General features: G+C 42.8%; 2 protein-coding genes across 4 annotated transcripts in view; both read left to right on the forward strand.

Moving 5' to 3' along the window:
- The window catches only part of zgc:123305, a 36,060-nt gene extending 32,117 nt beyond the window's left edge, over positions 1–3,943 (forward strand). For both annotated transcript variants that reach the window (XM_041864264.2, XM_041864266.2), the window contains 5 exons: positions 211–359; positions 528–614; positions 980–1,247; positions 1,859–1,962; positions 2,266–3,943. In XM_041864264.2, coding sequence (XP_041720198.1) covers positions 211–359; positions 528–614; positions 980–1,247; positions 1,859–1,962; positions 2,266–2,413 — 756 coding nt within the window. In that variant the 3' untranslated portion in view covers positions 2,414–3,943. The remainder of the gene's footprint in view (positions 1–210; positions 360–527; positions 615–979; positions 1,248–1,858; positions 1,963–2,265) is intronic.
- Positions 3,944–6,216: 2,273 nt separating this feature from the next.
- On the forward strand, positions 6,217–13,626 carry LOC121551558 (E3 ubiquitin/ISG15 ligase TRIM25). 2 transcript variants are annotated; one of them, XM_041864261.2, is made up of 2 exons: positions 6,217–6,563; positions 11,048–13,626. In XM_041864261.2, exon 2 carries the CDS (start codon positions 11,065–11,067, stop codon positions 12,601–12,603), a length of 1,539 nt encoding a protein of 512 aa, XP_041720195.1. In that variant the 5' UTR covers positions 6,217–6,563; positions 11,048–11,064; the 3' UTR covers positions 12,604–13,626. The 2 variants fall into 2 exon arrangements, with proteins under 2 accessions (XP_041720195.1, XP_041720194.1); XM_041864260.2 differs by lacking the exon at positions 6,217–6,563 and adding an exon at positions 6,605–6,927.

The following is a 13,626-nucleotide window of genomic DNA, read 5'->3' on the forward strand; positions in this document are numbered from 1 at the left end:
GGTCCATGGACAAATGTGTAGAATTACAGGAAATTGGCTTTAAAATGCTCAACTTTCTCTACACCGCCAAGATGGGGGCCTCAAAAATGTCCTGCCACGCCCAACACCTAAGCCCCTGTTTGATCCAGAAAAACCCTGCACACACAGTCACACACACGGTCACAGACACACACACACTGCCTCATAATCCCTACCCTGTGTTGCGATCAGGAGCAGTTGAACCTGCGTGAGGGGGCCAACAAGGTTATGTTCAGCGTGACCACTCAGTACCAGGGCACCTGTCGCTGCGAAGCCGCCATCTACTTGTGGAACTGGGACGACCGCGTCGTCATCTCAGACATCGATGGCACCATCACAAAGTGAGTGTGTGTGTGTGTGTGTTTGCATGTAAGAAAGGTACTACCCAGTGTTTTTAGAGAGAGTTTAGCACCATCATGGCCCTGTATGATCCAATCTGTATGTACATGTGAATATGTGTGTGTTGTGTGTGTTCAGTGCTTTATGATCTGTCTCCTTGCCCATTACAGGTCTGATGCCCTGGGTCATATCCTACCTCAGCTGGGGAAAGACTGGACACACCACGGCATCGCCCGTCTCTACCACAAAATCCACCAGTAAGTGTAACCAGTCACGTTTTGAAACTGTAAACGAAGATGAGCATTTATTAATATTACAGATAGTCTCTCTCTCTTTCAGTCTGTTTTCTTCTGTTTGGTTCATAATGAACAAGACGCAGCCGTTCCCTCCACCATCAGTATTTACTGTGCATGAGTTGGTTCCAAAACTCTGTATTTTGAGCCAAAATGGCGACATTGTAAAATGACACTTCCCACTCTAAATGAATGTGCCATTCTGTGCTTCTCATTGGAAGCCATTGATCACTGTCAAGATGCTTGTATCCAGTTGTTGTTTTATTACCAATGGGTAACCCCTCCCCTCTCTCTCTCCCCCTCTCTCTCTCTCCCTCCTTCCCTCCTAGAAACGGCTACAAGTTCCTGTACTGTTCGGCACGGGCCATCGGCATGGCCGACATCACCAAGGGCTACCTGCAGTGGGTGAACGACAAAGGCACTGTCCTCCCCAAGGGCCCCGTGCTGCTGGCCCCCAGCAGTTTCTTCTCTGCCCTGCACAGAGAGGTGGTAGAGAAGAAGCCGGAGGTGTTCAAGATCGCCTGCCTCACTGACATCCGAGACCTGTTCAACCCCCAGAGGCAGCCCTTCTATGCAGCCTTTGGTAACAGGACCAATGTGAGCCACACACACACACACAGTCACAAACACACACACACACACACAGTCACACACACACGCACACACACAGTCACACAGTCACACACATACACACACACAGTCACACACACGCACAGTCACACGCACAGTCACACACACACACGCACAGTCACACACACAGTCACACACACACAGGCTGCGTCCGATTCCCCGACTTGCGTTTGTAATAGTAGGCGCTTTGGGTATGTGAAAATATAACGTTTTATAGGGGACGGGCTGTACCAAAATTAACAAATGGCGGGAAACAACACAATTGCGCATTTGACGGTGCATTCTCAGTGTAGGTGAGCCTAGTATGTTGATATTTGTTGCTCACTGTATACATTTTTACTAAACAGTACGTTCTAAATAGTATGTAGTATGATAAGTACACGGTATGTAGTTTTAGTAGGTGGTAGGCAAGACAGATTTCAGACACTGCCACACACACACACACACACACACACACACCGCTGACTCGCTGTCTGTGTTTGGCCATTGTTTCTCAATCCATTCTCTTGGGGATGGATTCAAGTTTTTCAAATGTATTTTAAATAAAGCTTGATTTGAGTGTTGTCTGGATTTCCCAGGATGCCTATGCTTATAAGGAAGTGGGTGTCCGTGACACCAGGATCTTCACTGTGAACCCCAAGGGAGAACTCATCCAGGAGAAGAACAAAGGCAACAAGTCCTCGTAAGTACACTAGCCAATAGAGGAGTGACAATCATCAGGCCACTCCTCCATAAGTGCACACTCAATACATACAGTACAGTTTCTCAATTTAATAACATTCTTTAATTTTAAAAAATGCTCCTGATAGCTGCATGCTTTGGTTTTGAGCATGCTGTCATGTCTGTTCCAAGAGTCTGAATATATCAGTAGACTCCTGATTATTGTGTGTGTGTGTGTGTGTGTGTGTGTGTGTGTGTGTGTGTGTGTGTGTGTGTGTGTGTGTGTGTGTGTGTGTGTGTGTGTGTGCGCGTGCGTGTGTCACAGGTACACTCACCTGAGCGAGCTGGTGGAACACTTCTTCCCTATGATCTCTGAGGATGGGATGTCGTCCTCCTTCGACTGCCCTGAGTTCAGCCACTTCTCCTACTGGAGAGAGCCCCTAACACCACTGGACCTGTCCTCTCTGGACTAGACACACACACACACACCACTGGACCTGTCCTCTGGACTAGACACACACACACTCTGTCTTTCTTTCCTCCTCTTTCTCTCTATCTTTTTCCTTCTCTCTCATCACCCCTTTTCTCTCTCTCTTTCGATCCCTTTCTGAATTCAGAAATTGTTTTAATAAGCATTCATGGTCTGGAATATTGTAGATGTGCAAGGTTCTCATTTAATATACTCTATATTATTATATTCTGTGTCGATTCATCTGATGCAATAGAGAACAAAATTGAAGTGTCTGGCTTTCCACACTTGCTGGGACACACACAAGCACAGAGCAAAATTTAGACCAAATATGCACCGATGACATACATTTTACGCAACACTGTGACTTCATATTGTGCAGTACATGATTGCAAAAAGATATGCTGCACTGGCCATACCATATTGCCATTATCCAAATGATACTGGCAATTTGGGAAACCCTTGTGCTGCTCAAGAATTCAATTTATATTTACATTTTAGTCATTTAGCACAGGGTTTCCCAAATTGTCCAGTATTGGGGAACATCCCACGCCCCCCTTCATGCACAAGCCCTGTTCATGACACAAACTGTTCACACCCCTCTTGTTGTGGGCTTAGTTTAAAACCTGTACTCCCTGTAGTTCATTGCAGTACTTAAAGGGATAGTTCACCCAAAAAAGTAGACAATAGACTGACAGACTGCGGTCCACTCTTCCCAAGTGATGGTGGAACATTGAACGTCTACATGACCTAGTAACCATTCTTAATGTTTTACATGAGATTAGTAAAAAAGTAAAAATAATTATAGCGCTCAAATGTGATCAATGTAAAAGAAAAACTATAGAAAGCAACGTGTGTGCATGTTGACTCCAAAGAGGATATTGTGGCTCAGACAATACTGTAAGTGTAACCCAGAGTTAGACCAAAAGGACTGCTGCTTTTGACTGGAAGCAAGCTTTTTTTATCTAGTTTATGTTTGACTTATGTGGAGCTCTGGCATCACGGGTTTGGTAGCAATTGGATATTCATTAGCTAGAGTTTGGTGGAGGTTTGTTATGGGAGAGATCTGAGCAGAACGTGTGTTGCTACTACAAGTTAACAGCAGGCTCGGGTCACACCTCTCCCTTCAAGGTACTGCACCACTTGGTTTTGTGCACAGCCATATGGATATCTATATATGCTTTCGATATGGTTTTAAACTAGGCCCTATGTGAATTTGGGGGGTTCCGTTTCAGATACATTCCAGGGTTGAGTGAATGGACTGTTTGGGTAATTGAAATGGCCATGGTCTGGTCTGACAAGGTGCCTTTTTTGCTTATATATGATTTATAAACTTTCATATTTAAAGGGATACTTCAGGATTTTATCTACTTTCCCAGTGTCAGATGAACTAATGCGTGCAGTTTGAAGGAAGTTGCTAACTAGCGCTAGCACACGTAGTCAGTTAACTGGAAGTCTTTGGGTATCTGCTAGCATGCTAGAAGATACCCATAGACTTCAAGTCATTGCGCTAATGCAAGTTAGCATTGGCTCACAAAACTACCTCTAACTTTCTTCATACTGGACACAGAGATATAGACATGGTATCCACGAGTTCATCTGACTCTTATGAAGTAGATAAAGGGCCTCATTGCCAAAATCCGGAAGTATCCCTTTTATTACATTTAGAAATATATGATTTAATGTCATCCTAAGTGAAAGCAATGACTCTGTGTAGAGAGACATTGCATTGGACCTGAAGAGCCCTGTCGTTGTTGTTATTTTCAAATGATCTACACTGAAAAAAATATATATATAAACACAACATGTAAAGCGATGGTCCCATGTTTCATGAGCTGAAATAAAAGATCACAGAAATGTTCCATACGCACAAAAAGCTTATTTCTCAAAAATGTTGTGAACTAATTTGTTTACATCCCTGTTAGTTAGCATTTCTCCTTTGCCAAGATAATCCATCCACCTGACAGGTGTGGCATATCAAGAAGCTGATTAAACAGCATTATCATTACACAGGTGCACCTTGTGCTGGGGACAATAAAAGGCCACTCTAAAATGTACAATTTTGTTACACAACACAATGCCACAGATGTCTCAAGTTTTGAGGGAGCATGCAATGGCCATGCTGACTGCAAGAATGTCCACCATAGCTGTTGCCAGATAATTTAATGTTGATTTCTCTACCATAAGCCACCTCCAACGTTGCTTTAGAGAATTTGGCAGTATAAAAGCTTTATTGGAGAATAAAAGCAACATGCAAAAATGTCAAAGATTTTACTGAGTCACAGTTCATATAAGGAAATCAGTCAATAAAAATTAATAATTTCACATGACTGGGAATACAGATATGCATCTGTTGATCACAGATACCTTAAAAAAGGTAGGGGCGTGGATCAGAAAACCAGTCCGTATCTGGTGTAACCACCATTTGTCTCATACAGCGCAACATATCTCCTTCGCATAGAGTTGATCAGGCTGTTGATTGTGGCCTGTGGAATGTTGTCCCACTCCTCTTCAATGGCTGTGCGAAGTTGCTGGATATAGGCGGGAACTGGAACATGCTGTCGTACACGTTGATCCAAAGCATCCCAAACATACTTAATGGGTGGCATGTCTGGTGAGTATGCAGGCCATGGAAGAACTGGGACATTTTCAACTTCCAGGAATTGTGTACAGATCCTTGCGACATGGGGCCATGCATTATCATGCTGAAACGTGAAGTGATGGCGGCGGATGAATGGCACGACGATGGGCCTCAGGATCTTGTCACGGTATCTCTGCATTCAAATTGCCATCAATAAAATGAAATTGGGTTTGTTGTCTGTAGCTTATGCCTGCCCATACCATAACCCCATCGCCACGATGGGGCACTCTGTTCACAACGTTGACATCAGCAAACCGCTCGCCCACATGGCACCTTACACATCTGCGGTTGTGAGGACGGTTGGACATACTGCCAAATTCTTTAAAGCGACGTTGGAGGCGGCTTATGGTAGAGAAATGAACATTCAATTCTCTGGCAACAGTGTATTATGATGAATTTTTTTGACGTTTTGGTTTTCCTCAGGGGGGTTTTCGGCTGTTCGCGCACACACAAAAAAGTATACCCCCCTACGTAGGTGATAGGTTGACAGTAGGGATTCTTCAATGTAGTGTTTGTTCGAATCGTTTTCATTAAAAAAAATTCACTTGAGAAATACTGCACCAAACATCTTAGTTAGATGTAAAATCTCCTTCACAAAAATGTCAAAATTAATAACATATTTCTTGCGTTATCTTAGATTAATTCTGACTACTGGCTATGGCGTCTCAAAATGGACCAACAGTCTTTTAAGGGAGTATGGGAGCACACTCGTTCGGTTCGCCTAGCCGAGTTCAAACCGAAGCATGCAGAAGGCTTAAGCAGTGGAAAAGGTATGGCAGCAAGCCATGCTTTGGTTTAGTTTCACTGGCACTGAATATGATGCACAAAAAATTATAATCAGTCCCTTGACTTGAATGGGATTTATTACATTTTAGTCATTTAGCAGATGCTCTTATCCAGAGTGATTTACAGTTAGTGAGTGCATACATTATTATTTTAATTTTTCTCATACTGGCCCCCCGTGGGAATCGAACCCACAACCCTGGCGTTGCAAAGCCATGCTCTACCGATAAACGATAGCATGTGAAAACAGTTCCAGGGAAACTAAACCAAAGCAGGGATTGCTGTCATACCTTGTCCATGGACTGACTGCTTATATGGTAAGGAAACTGAAATGAAATTTTGTAATCTGGGTGAACTATCCCTTTAATATTAGAGAATAGGACTGTTCCAGTTTTATTTTGACTGTAAATACAGTGAACGCCCAGGTAACTTGCAACATAGCAGGAAGTAGGTTAATAATTAATTTCATCAAGGACTGGCACTTTTGATGTCACGGTGGAAGTAGGCTATGGATAATTCAAGACAACTATCGTGTTTCTACAGTTTGTCTTCACTATTAGTATTCACCGAACAATCGTTCCCAGTCGTGCGGTGATCAACAGGTGCGGCTCTGTGCAGTTCCTATCCGAATGTGCGTGATGTAAAAAAAAAAAGTCGGATTTAAATGCAATATCAACAACGACAACGTCTCCACGTTAAAAATATCGTATCCTACTAAACAGGATTTTAGGTAAGATATATATTTTTGTAATGGTTAATTGCGTGTTGTTTTGTATTATACCGACAAGGGGAATCGAAACTAGCCTTCCAAAGCCTCCTGATCCCGCGAGTTTACATGAATGTTGCTGGGCAGCGTGATTTAGAAACTGTATTCACAGGAAATCGAAAGTTATCTGCAACGCGCTGTTGCAAACACATATTGGACCTTGAGCTGATAAGGGCAAACAGTTTGTGGAGAGATCTGACATGTTGCCAAAGTTTAGCCTAGTCACTCGGTAAACATTTGGGATGTGTTTAAGATGTCTGAGTTTCTTTATGAATTATGAACAAATATAGGCTATACCTCACTCTCAGAAGAGCTACAGGGCATGCGGGTAAGATTTGTTTCATTTCTAGACTAGGTCAAGTCAAATGAATAGACCTGACACATGCACTTAATATAATGAGGCCTACACTACTGTACAAGAGGAAGTAGGCCCAATACTATTGTTTGATGGTAGCTGTTTGAGTTGTCTGTTGGATTAATTAAAAATGATTAAACCTGTACTTGGTGTAGGTTTCCTCAGAGATTACAGCCCTGAAGGACTAAACTACGCATGTTTTGGCCATCCAAACATACTCTAAGAGAGAGATCGAAATTTACTGGGACAGAGTTTTTTTTTTTTTTTGCACAGGGGAGGGTTGTGTTTTTTAAAATTGAGCACAGGGAAGGTTTTTTTAATTTGTATTTTTTATTTAGTACAGGGGAGGGTAGTGCATTTTTTGCCTGGTTTACATTCGCTCTTCTGCTCCTATTTTCCCTATAAACAATGGCTTGGCTTGACTTTTGATATTACCCTAATAAAGTTTAGAAATGTTTGTGAAGGTTTGGTATGGTGTGGTAATTATTAAGCTTTAGCTACTTCAGGCCTATGATATGAAGGCAGGCCATTGCGCTCCAATTGACTCCGTCAGTTGAACTTGAGGCGAGGAAGACTGTTTCAGGCCTACCAGAGTTACTCCTATAATCTAACAATATATTGCTTATCTTTATACAAAATATTTGGATCGGAAATTTACGAATTACCCTCCTGTACATCTATATATGTATAGCAGACGCAGTAGTCATCCTGACATAAAGAAATGCATGTCGGTGTCGTAGCATGCCACCGTCATATCTCTGGGGTTTGGCCTAAGTTTCTCTTCCTTTATATATATATATATACACTCAGCAAAAAAAGAAACGTCCCTTTTTCAGGACCCTATCTTTCAAAGATGATTAGTAAAAATCTAAACTTCACAGATCTTCATTGTAAAGGGTTTAAACACTGTTTCCCATGCTTGTTCAATGAACCATAAACGATTAATGAACATGCACCTGTGGAACAGTCGTTAAGACACTAACCGCTTACAGATGGTAGGCAATTAAGGTCACAGTTATGAAAACTTAGTGAAGCGGCGACTCCTGGATGCTGACCTTCTAGGCAGAGTTGCAAAGAAAAAGCCATATCTCAGACTGGCCAATAAAAGATTAAGATGGGCAGTCTGAGCTAGGGCTTTTTCTTTGCAACTGTGCCTAGAAGGTCAGCATCCTGGCGTCGCCTCTTCACTGTTGACGTTGAGACTGGTGTTTTGCGGGTACTATTTAATGAAGCTGCCAGTTGAGGACCTGTGAGGCACCTGTTTCTCAAACTAGACACTAATGTATTTGTCCTCTTGCTCAGTTGTGCACCGGGCCTGCCAGTCCTCTTTCTATTCTGGATAGAGCCAGTTTGCGATGTTCTGTGAAGGGAGTAGTACACAGCGTTGTACGAGATCTTCAGTTTCTTGGCAATTTCTCACATGGAATAGCCTTCATTTCTCAGAACAAGAATAGACTGACGAGTTTCAGAAGAAAGTTCTTTATTTCTGGCCATTTTGAGCCTGTAATCGAACCCACAATTGCTGATGCTCCAGATACTCAACTAGTCTCAAGAAGGCCAGTTTTATTGCTTCTTTAATCAGCACAAGTTTTCAGCTGTGCTAACATAATTGCAAAAGGGTTTTCTAATGATCAATTAGCCTTTTAAAATGATAAACTTGGATTAGCAAACACAACGTGCCATTGCAACACAGGACTGATGGTTGCTGATAATGGGCCTCAGTACGCCAATGTAGATATTCATTAAAAAATCAGCCATTTCCAGCTACAATAGCCATTTACAACATTAACAATGTCTACACTGTATTTCTGATCAATTTGATGTTATTTTAATGGACAAAAAAATAGCTTTTCTTTCGAAAACAAGGACATTTCTAAGTGACACCAAACTTTTGAATGGTAGTGTATATATATATATATATATATATATATATATATAATTTATAGATTAGATGCACAAAAGTCGCTTTGTGGTATGATTGTGTTCAGATCTGGCTGACCACTTCAGGTGGTGGTCAGGGATGCATTGTGTGCAGATTTCTCCTCAGTCTGGACGCAATCAGGATACCGAAAGCGCATACAGTGGGCGACGTCATCAGCACTCCTCCCACACGTCTCCAGAAACTTGTTTTGGGACCGAGAGACACCTTTTCATTATAACGTTGGAGGAAATACGTTCCTAGGGTGTAAGGAACGTGTTTGCTGGCCTCATAAATTCTAGCCAGCTAGATAATATTTTTTTTAAACTATTTTTTGTTTGGTTAGAGTTATGCTAACCCGTTTGCAATCTATTTAGCTTGCTGGCTAGCTACAGAGGTTAGCTGGCTAGTTAGCTACAGTAGTTAGCTACTGCCATCAGTTGTTATCATATTTGGCCTATTCCACCGTTTTGTAGAATGCATACTGGCAAACATTTCTCAAATGTCCGGTAAATTAAAATCTTCCCTGTCATGTTGTGCGGCGCCACATTTTCCTAAAGGAAACTCTGAAATGGCATATTGTTTTTATTCCGATTTTTGAAAATTCACATGAAAATCTGTCGCCAATCGGATGGAAACCTAGCTATATACCCCCTAAAGACTCTGGCAAGTGCGCTAGTTCAGTGTCACTTTGATTATGCCTGCACATCATGCATGGCTCACCAGCAAGCCCTAACATCTAAAGAATAAACTACCAGCCAAACAAACTTGTAATAATTGTACTTAAACTCCCCCTCATACTCATCTGGAGGTTGAGAATGTTTTTGTCTCAATCTCAGTAATGTGTCTATCTATGTTATTGTATATGTATTTATGTAAAAAAAGAAATTGGGACCACAATGGAAATGAGTAAAATCAAATTCCTGACTTAATTGTGCAATCCCGGTCACTTAAGAAAAGTGTGTGTGTGTGTATATATGTATTTTTTTAAACTGAAAAATTAAATAAATGCATCAATTCAAACTGTGCAGTGGTCAATTGATGAATGGAAAGAGACATCTGTTACAAAACACCAAAAAGTTTAATGGCATTCAGAGATTGTCAAGCTAATAAGCCTTCGATACTGGGTAAGCCTACAAGGTAGGCAGGGATGTATTTTCTGTTTGTGGAGATTTACATAGTCTATTTATTGTGTTGTTGAAAACGCAAACTGTGATATTGATGTGCCAGAATTTGGTATGCTTTGTTTTATTGGTTGTGTGGTGCATTGGCACAGAAACCTGTTGGTGGAAAATTTGTTTTATATAATTATAAATATGGCATCAAATTGTTGAAAATCTGATTTTCCAACCGAGCTAATCATTATCTGCAGCCAGCTCTGATTGTAGTGTAATGAAACAGGCAGGAAGAGTGAGCTCGTCTGGTGGTCGGCGAACCCTCAACCTTCTGCCCTGTGTGGCATCGACTGTGCCGCAAAAGCATGCTGAAGTGGCAAAGTCAATATCCATGTTACAGTTGTTGTTATTTGTGGTGGTAAACATCATTTTGAGTAAATTCTATGAGGGGCGAGAGTGTTCAATTTATTTTACATTACAAGGGGAGGGTCATGTGAAAATATTTTTTACGTTGGGGAGGGAGTGCATTTTTTTTTTATGACACATTGATTTGGACTAGCCTCCCTCACAAGTAATACAACAAAATATATATTACCAATGTGAACATATACCTAACATGCTGAAATATAATTTCTAAATTGTCAGAGAAGAACAACATTGGCAGGGCAACTCAATCATAGCCAATATGCAGTGCTAATGTATTGGGGCCATAGCCTACTGCACAAACCTTGTTGCTACATAACTGTTTTTAATTGGTTATTGTTGCATAGGCTTATGTTTTTTAAGTAATGTTTTTTAAAAATCTGAGCAGTAGATCTTGGCTTGGATTTTGACTCAGTGATCTTGACTTAGCAGTGGTCACTAACCTTTTCTAAGGCATACACTCACACATTAAGGTCTCCTTCAGTTTTATTGAAATACACAATGTAATTCAAAGTAAGAAATTCCTATATACTACTAATTGCTACTTGAATTTTACGTTTCTTTTTTTACTCAATTACATTCTTATTTGATGTAGTGTTTTTACAACGCTTTCTTGCTTTTTTATTGTGCATTCTAGAGCCTTCCACTGCCAGCATGTCACTGTTTGAGACTGAAGGATCCCTGGTGCTGGACCTGAGCTGCCCCATCTGCCTGCACCTCTTCTCCGACCCTGTGTCCCTGCCCTGCGGCCACGTCTACTGCTCAGCCTGCCTTGAGAAGTACATGGACACTGACACGGCCCCCCACTGCTGCCCCGAATGCCAGGTTGAGTACCAGGGCCCCCAGGGCCTGGTGAAGAACTTCAAGATGTGCAGCATCATCGAGAGCTATAAAGCCACCACAGCAGGAAAGGTCAGATCCGTCACAGATGGAGATGGTGGTGAATGCCACAAGGGGGTAGTGTCACCTAACCAGAGAAATGATGATGAGACCTCTGAATGTCTGTTAGACATAGAGCAACAGGAGTTACAGCACACAGGCTTGGGAGATGCAGCTGCAGCGCACCCTACTTTTCCGATAAACGAACTGGTGGATGTCAAGATGGAGATGGCGATAATGGACAAGTCTAAACTTGTTTTAGCGTCTCAGGTAACGGAGTTGACGGTGAGGCTGCAGATGGCTGAGGACCAGCTGAGGAGGGAGGAGGAGAGGGAGGTCGAGGTCAGGGCCGCCAATGCCCTTCTGAGAGGCAAGGCAACCAAGCTGCTGGAGCAGATGACTGAGCTGACGATCAACTACGTTACTGGGATGATGGAGTTGATTGAAGCGGAACTGCTCCCTGCCGAGGAGAGCCTAGGCAGCCGCGTACGCCAAGTCTCAGAGATCCGAGAGAAGTTGAGGGAGGCCCAGCTCCGAGCCAAATCCCTCCTGACCGAGGAAGACAGTGGGGTGTTTAGTGAGGGGCTTCAGGAGGCACAACCGCGCATCATGGAGCTGATGGCCCAGCAACCTCTAGAGGAGCTGGACCACGACAACACCGGTCCTGAGGCTAAAGTTAACCCGGACCGCGCTTGTGACGAGCTGGAACGGAGGAGCGCAGAGCTGAGGGAGGGGCTCGGGATGGCCCAGCGTTCCCTACGCAACGTCCTCAACCCCTCAGAGGTGACCTTTGACCTGGACACGGCCCACCCCAGCCTGGTGCTGTCAGAGGATCTGAAGACTGTGACCTTCAGCGCCAAAAAGCAGCCCTACCCGGCCCTGCCAACAAGGTTTAGCAACTTCCTCCAGGTGCTGAGCACCCAGAGCTTCTACGGAGGTGAGCATCGCTGGGAGGTGGAGCTGGACGGATCTTCTCCTTGGATCATAGGGGTGTGCTACAGCGGGATGTTAGCACGCAGCGGGCTAGCGAGCGCCCTAGAGAGTAGCCGCGGCTCCTGGTGCCTGATGTGGTTCGATAACCTGCTCAGGTCCTTCGAGCAGGGCCATGATGTTCCACTGAAGAGAACCCCGGCAGTACACAGACTGGAGATCACGCTGAGCTTTAAGACTCAGAGGCTGAGCTTCTATAACGTCAGCCAGTGCAGTGGGAAGACTCACGTGTACACCTTTAAGGCGAACCTCACGGAGCCGGTGCATCTGGCCTATAGGATGATGTCAGGCCAACCGAAGGCACGCATAACAGTATGCTCTTGAACTGTCACTGGAACAATTGAGAACCATGTGAGATTACATAGACTTTTGTTTTTATTAATCCTGTATACATACCAAACTTTTGTTATTTACATTTAATTTTGTTTCTGGTTGTAGAGACAAATAGGTGTTTTGGTCTGTGGATGGCAGTAGGGGAGAGTGGTGTAAGTTGAGCCACCCCTTGTTTCTAGGAAACCATACACAAAATTAATAATGTGACCAGATTTTATGGAGTTTGACGGAAGAAACCACATGGAAAAAGTGGTAAGCAAGCTGGTCCCAAAATGTTTCACGAAGTCTAATAAATATTTTGTCTTATAGGTTTCATGATTCTTGTAGCTGCATGGTCTAAACCAAGCATTTAAAGTGCATCCTTGTAGCTGTGTGGGCTAATATAGTCAAAATGTTTGCCTTGGGGTAAGTTGAGCCAATGGCCACCATACCCCATCCAAATGATGATTACAGTTTGTCAGTTTTATGAATAATATGCATATTATTTTTGCAATGTGTCATCCATATGAAATCAAGAGTGCATTTTTATTGTTACAGAGCAGACATCATCATGCCCCATGTATACAAACGTAAAACAAGCAGGGGTCTAGCCCCCCTTGAGGTTCTTGAGAGAGCAGCCAATGAAGGGAAGTCCATTTGAGCAGCAGCAAGGGATGAATTACACTGAAGAGGTACATTCACAAAAAAAGAAAACTAACATGTACCTGTGCAAAAGAGAGGCACACAACACAATTTATCTGATAACATGAAGTCCGAGCTTGTTAAACATATCAAGAATCTCGCGGACCAGTTTAATGGGTTTAGTAGCCTCAAATGCAGAGAACTTGCCTACAAATTGGCACATCGAAACAACATCCCTGTCCCAGACAAGGGTAAGTGGTATTGAACAGAGAAATCTATATCTGAATGTAGGCATACATTTAAGATATACAATATACCCAGTGGCGACCCGTCATTCAGGGCAGGTGCCTGTTTTGTGTGTTATTTTGGCATTAATATGTGTCACATATCAGT

This window comes from Coregonus clupeaformis, chromosome 12 (assembly GCF_020615455.1).
Source record: "Coregonus clupeaformis isolate EN_2021a chromosome 12, ASM2061545v1, whole genome shotgun sequence".
Classification (NCBI taxonomy): Eukaryota; Metazoa; Chordata; class Actinopteri; order Salmoniformes; family Salmonidae; genus Coregonus; species Coregonus clupeaformis.

What these genes read in the sequence shown, in the direction of transcription:
- LOC121551558 (XM_041864260.2), top strand. Translation starts at nt 6,876, where the DNA reads ATGAACAAATATAGGCTATACCTCACTCTCAGAAGAGCTACAGGGCAT. An exon ending in AAGAGCTACAGGGCATGCGG is followed by an intron (nt 6,928 to 11,047) that starts GTAAGATTTGTT and finishes TGTGCATTCTAG; the next exon opens with AGCCTTCCACTGCCAGCATG.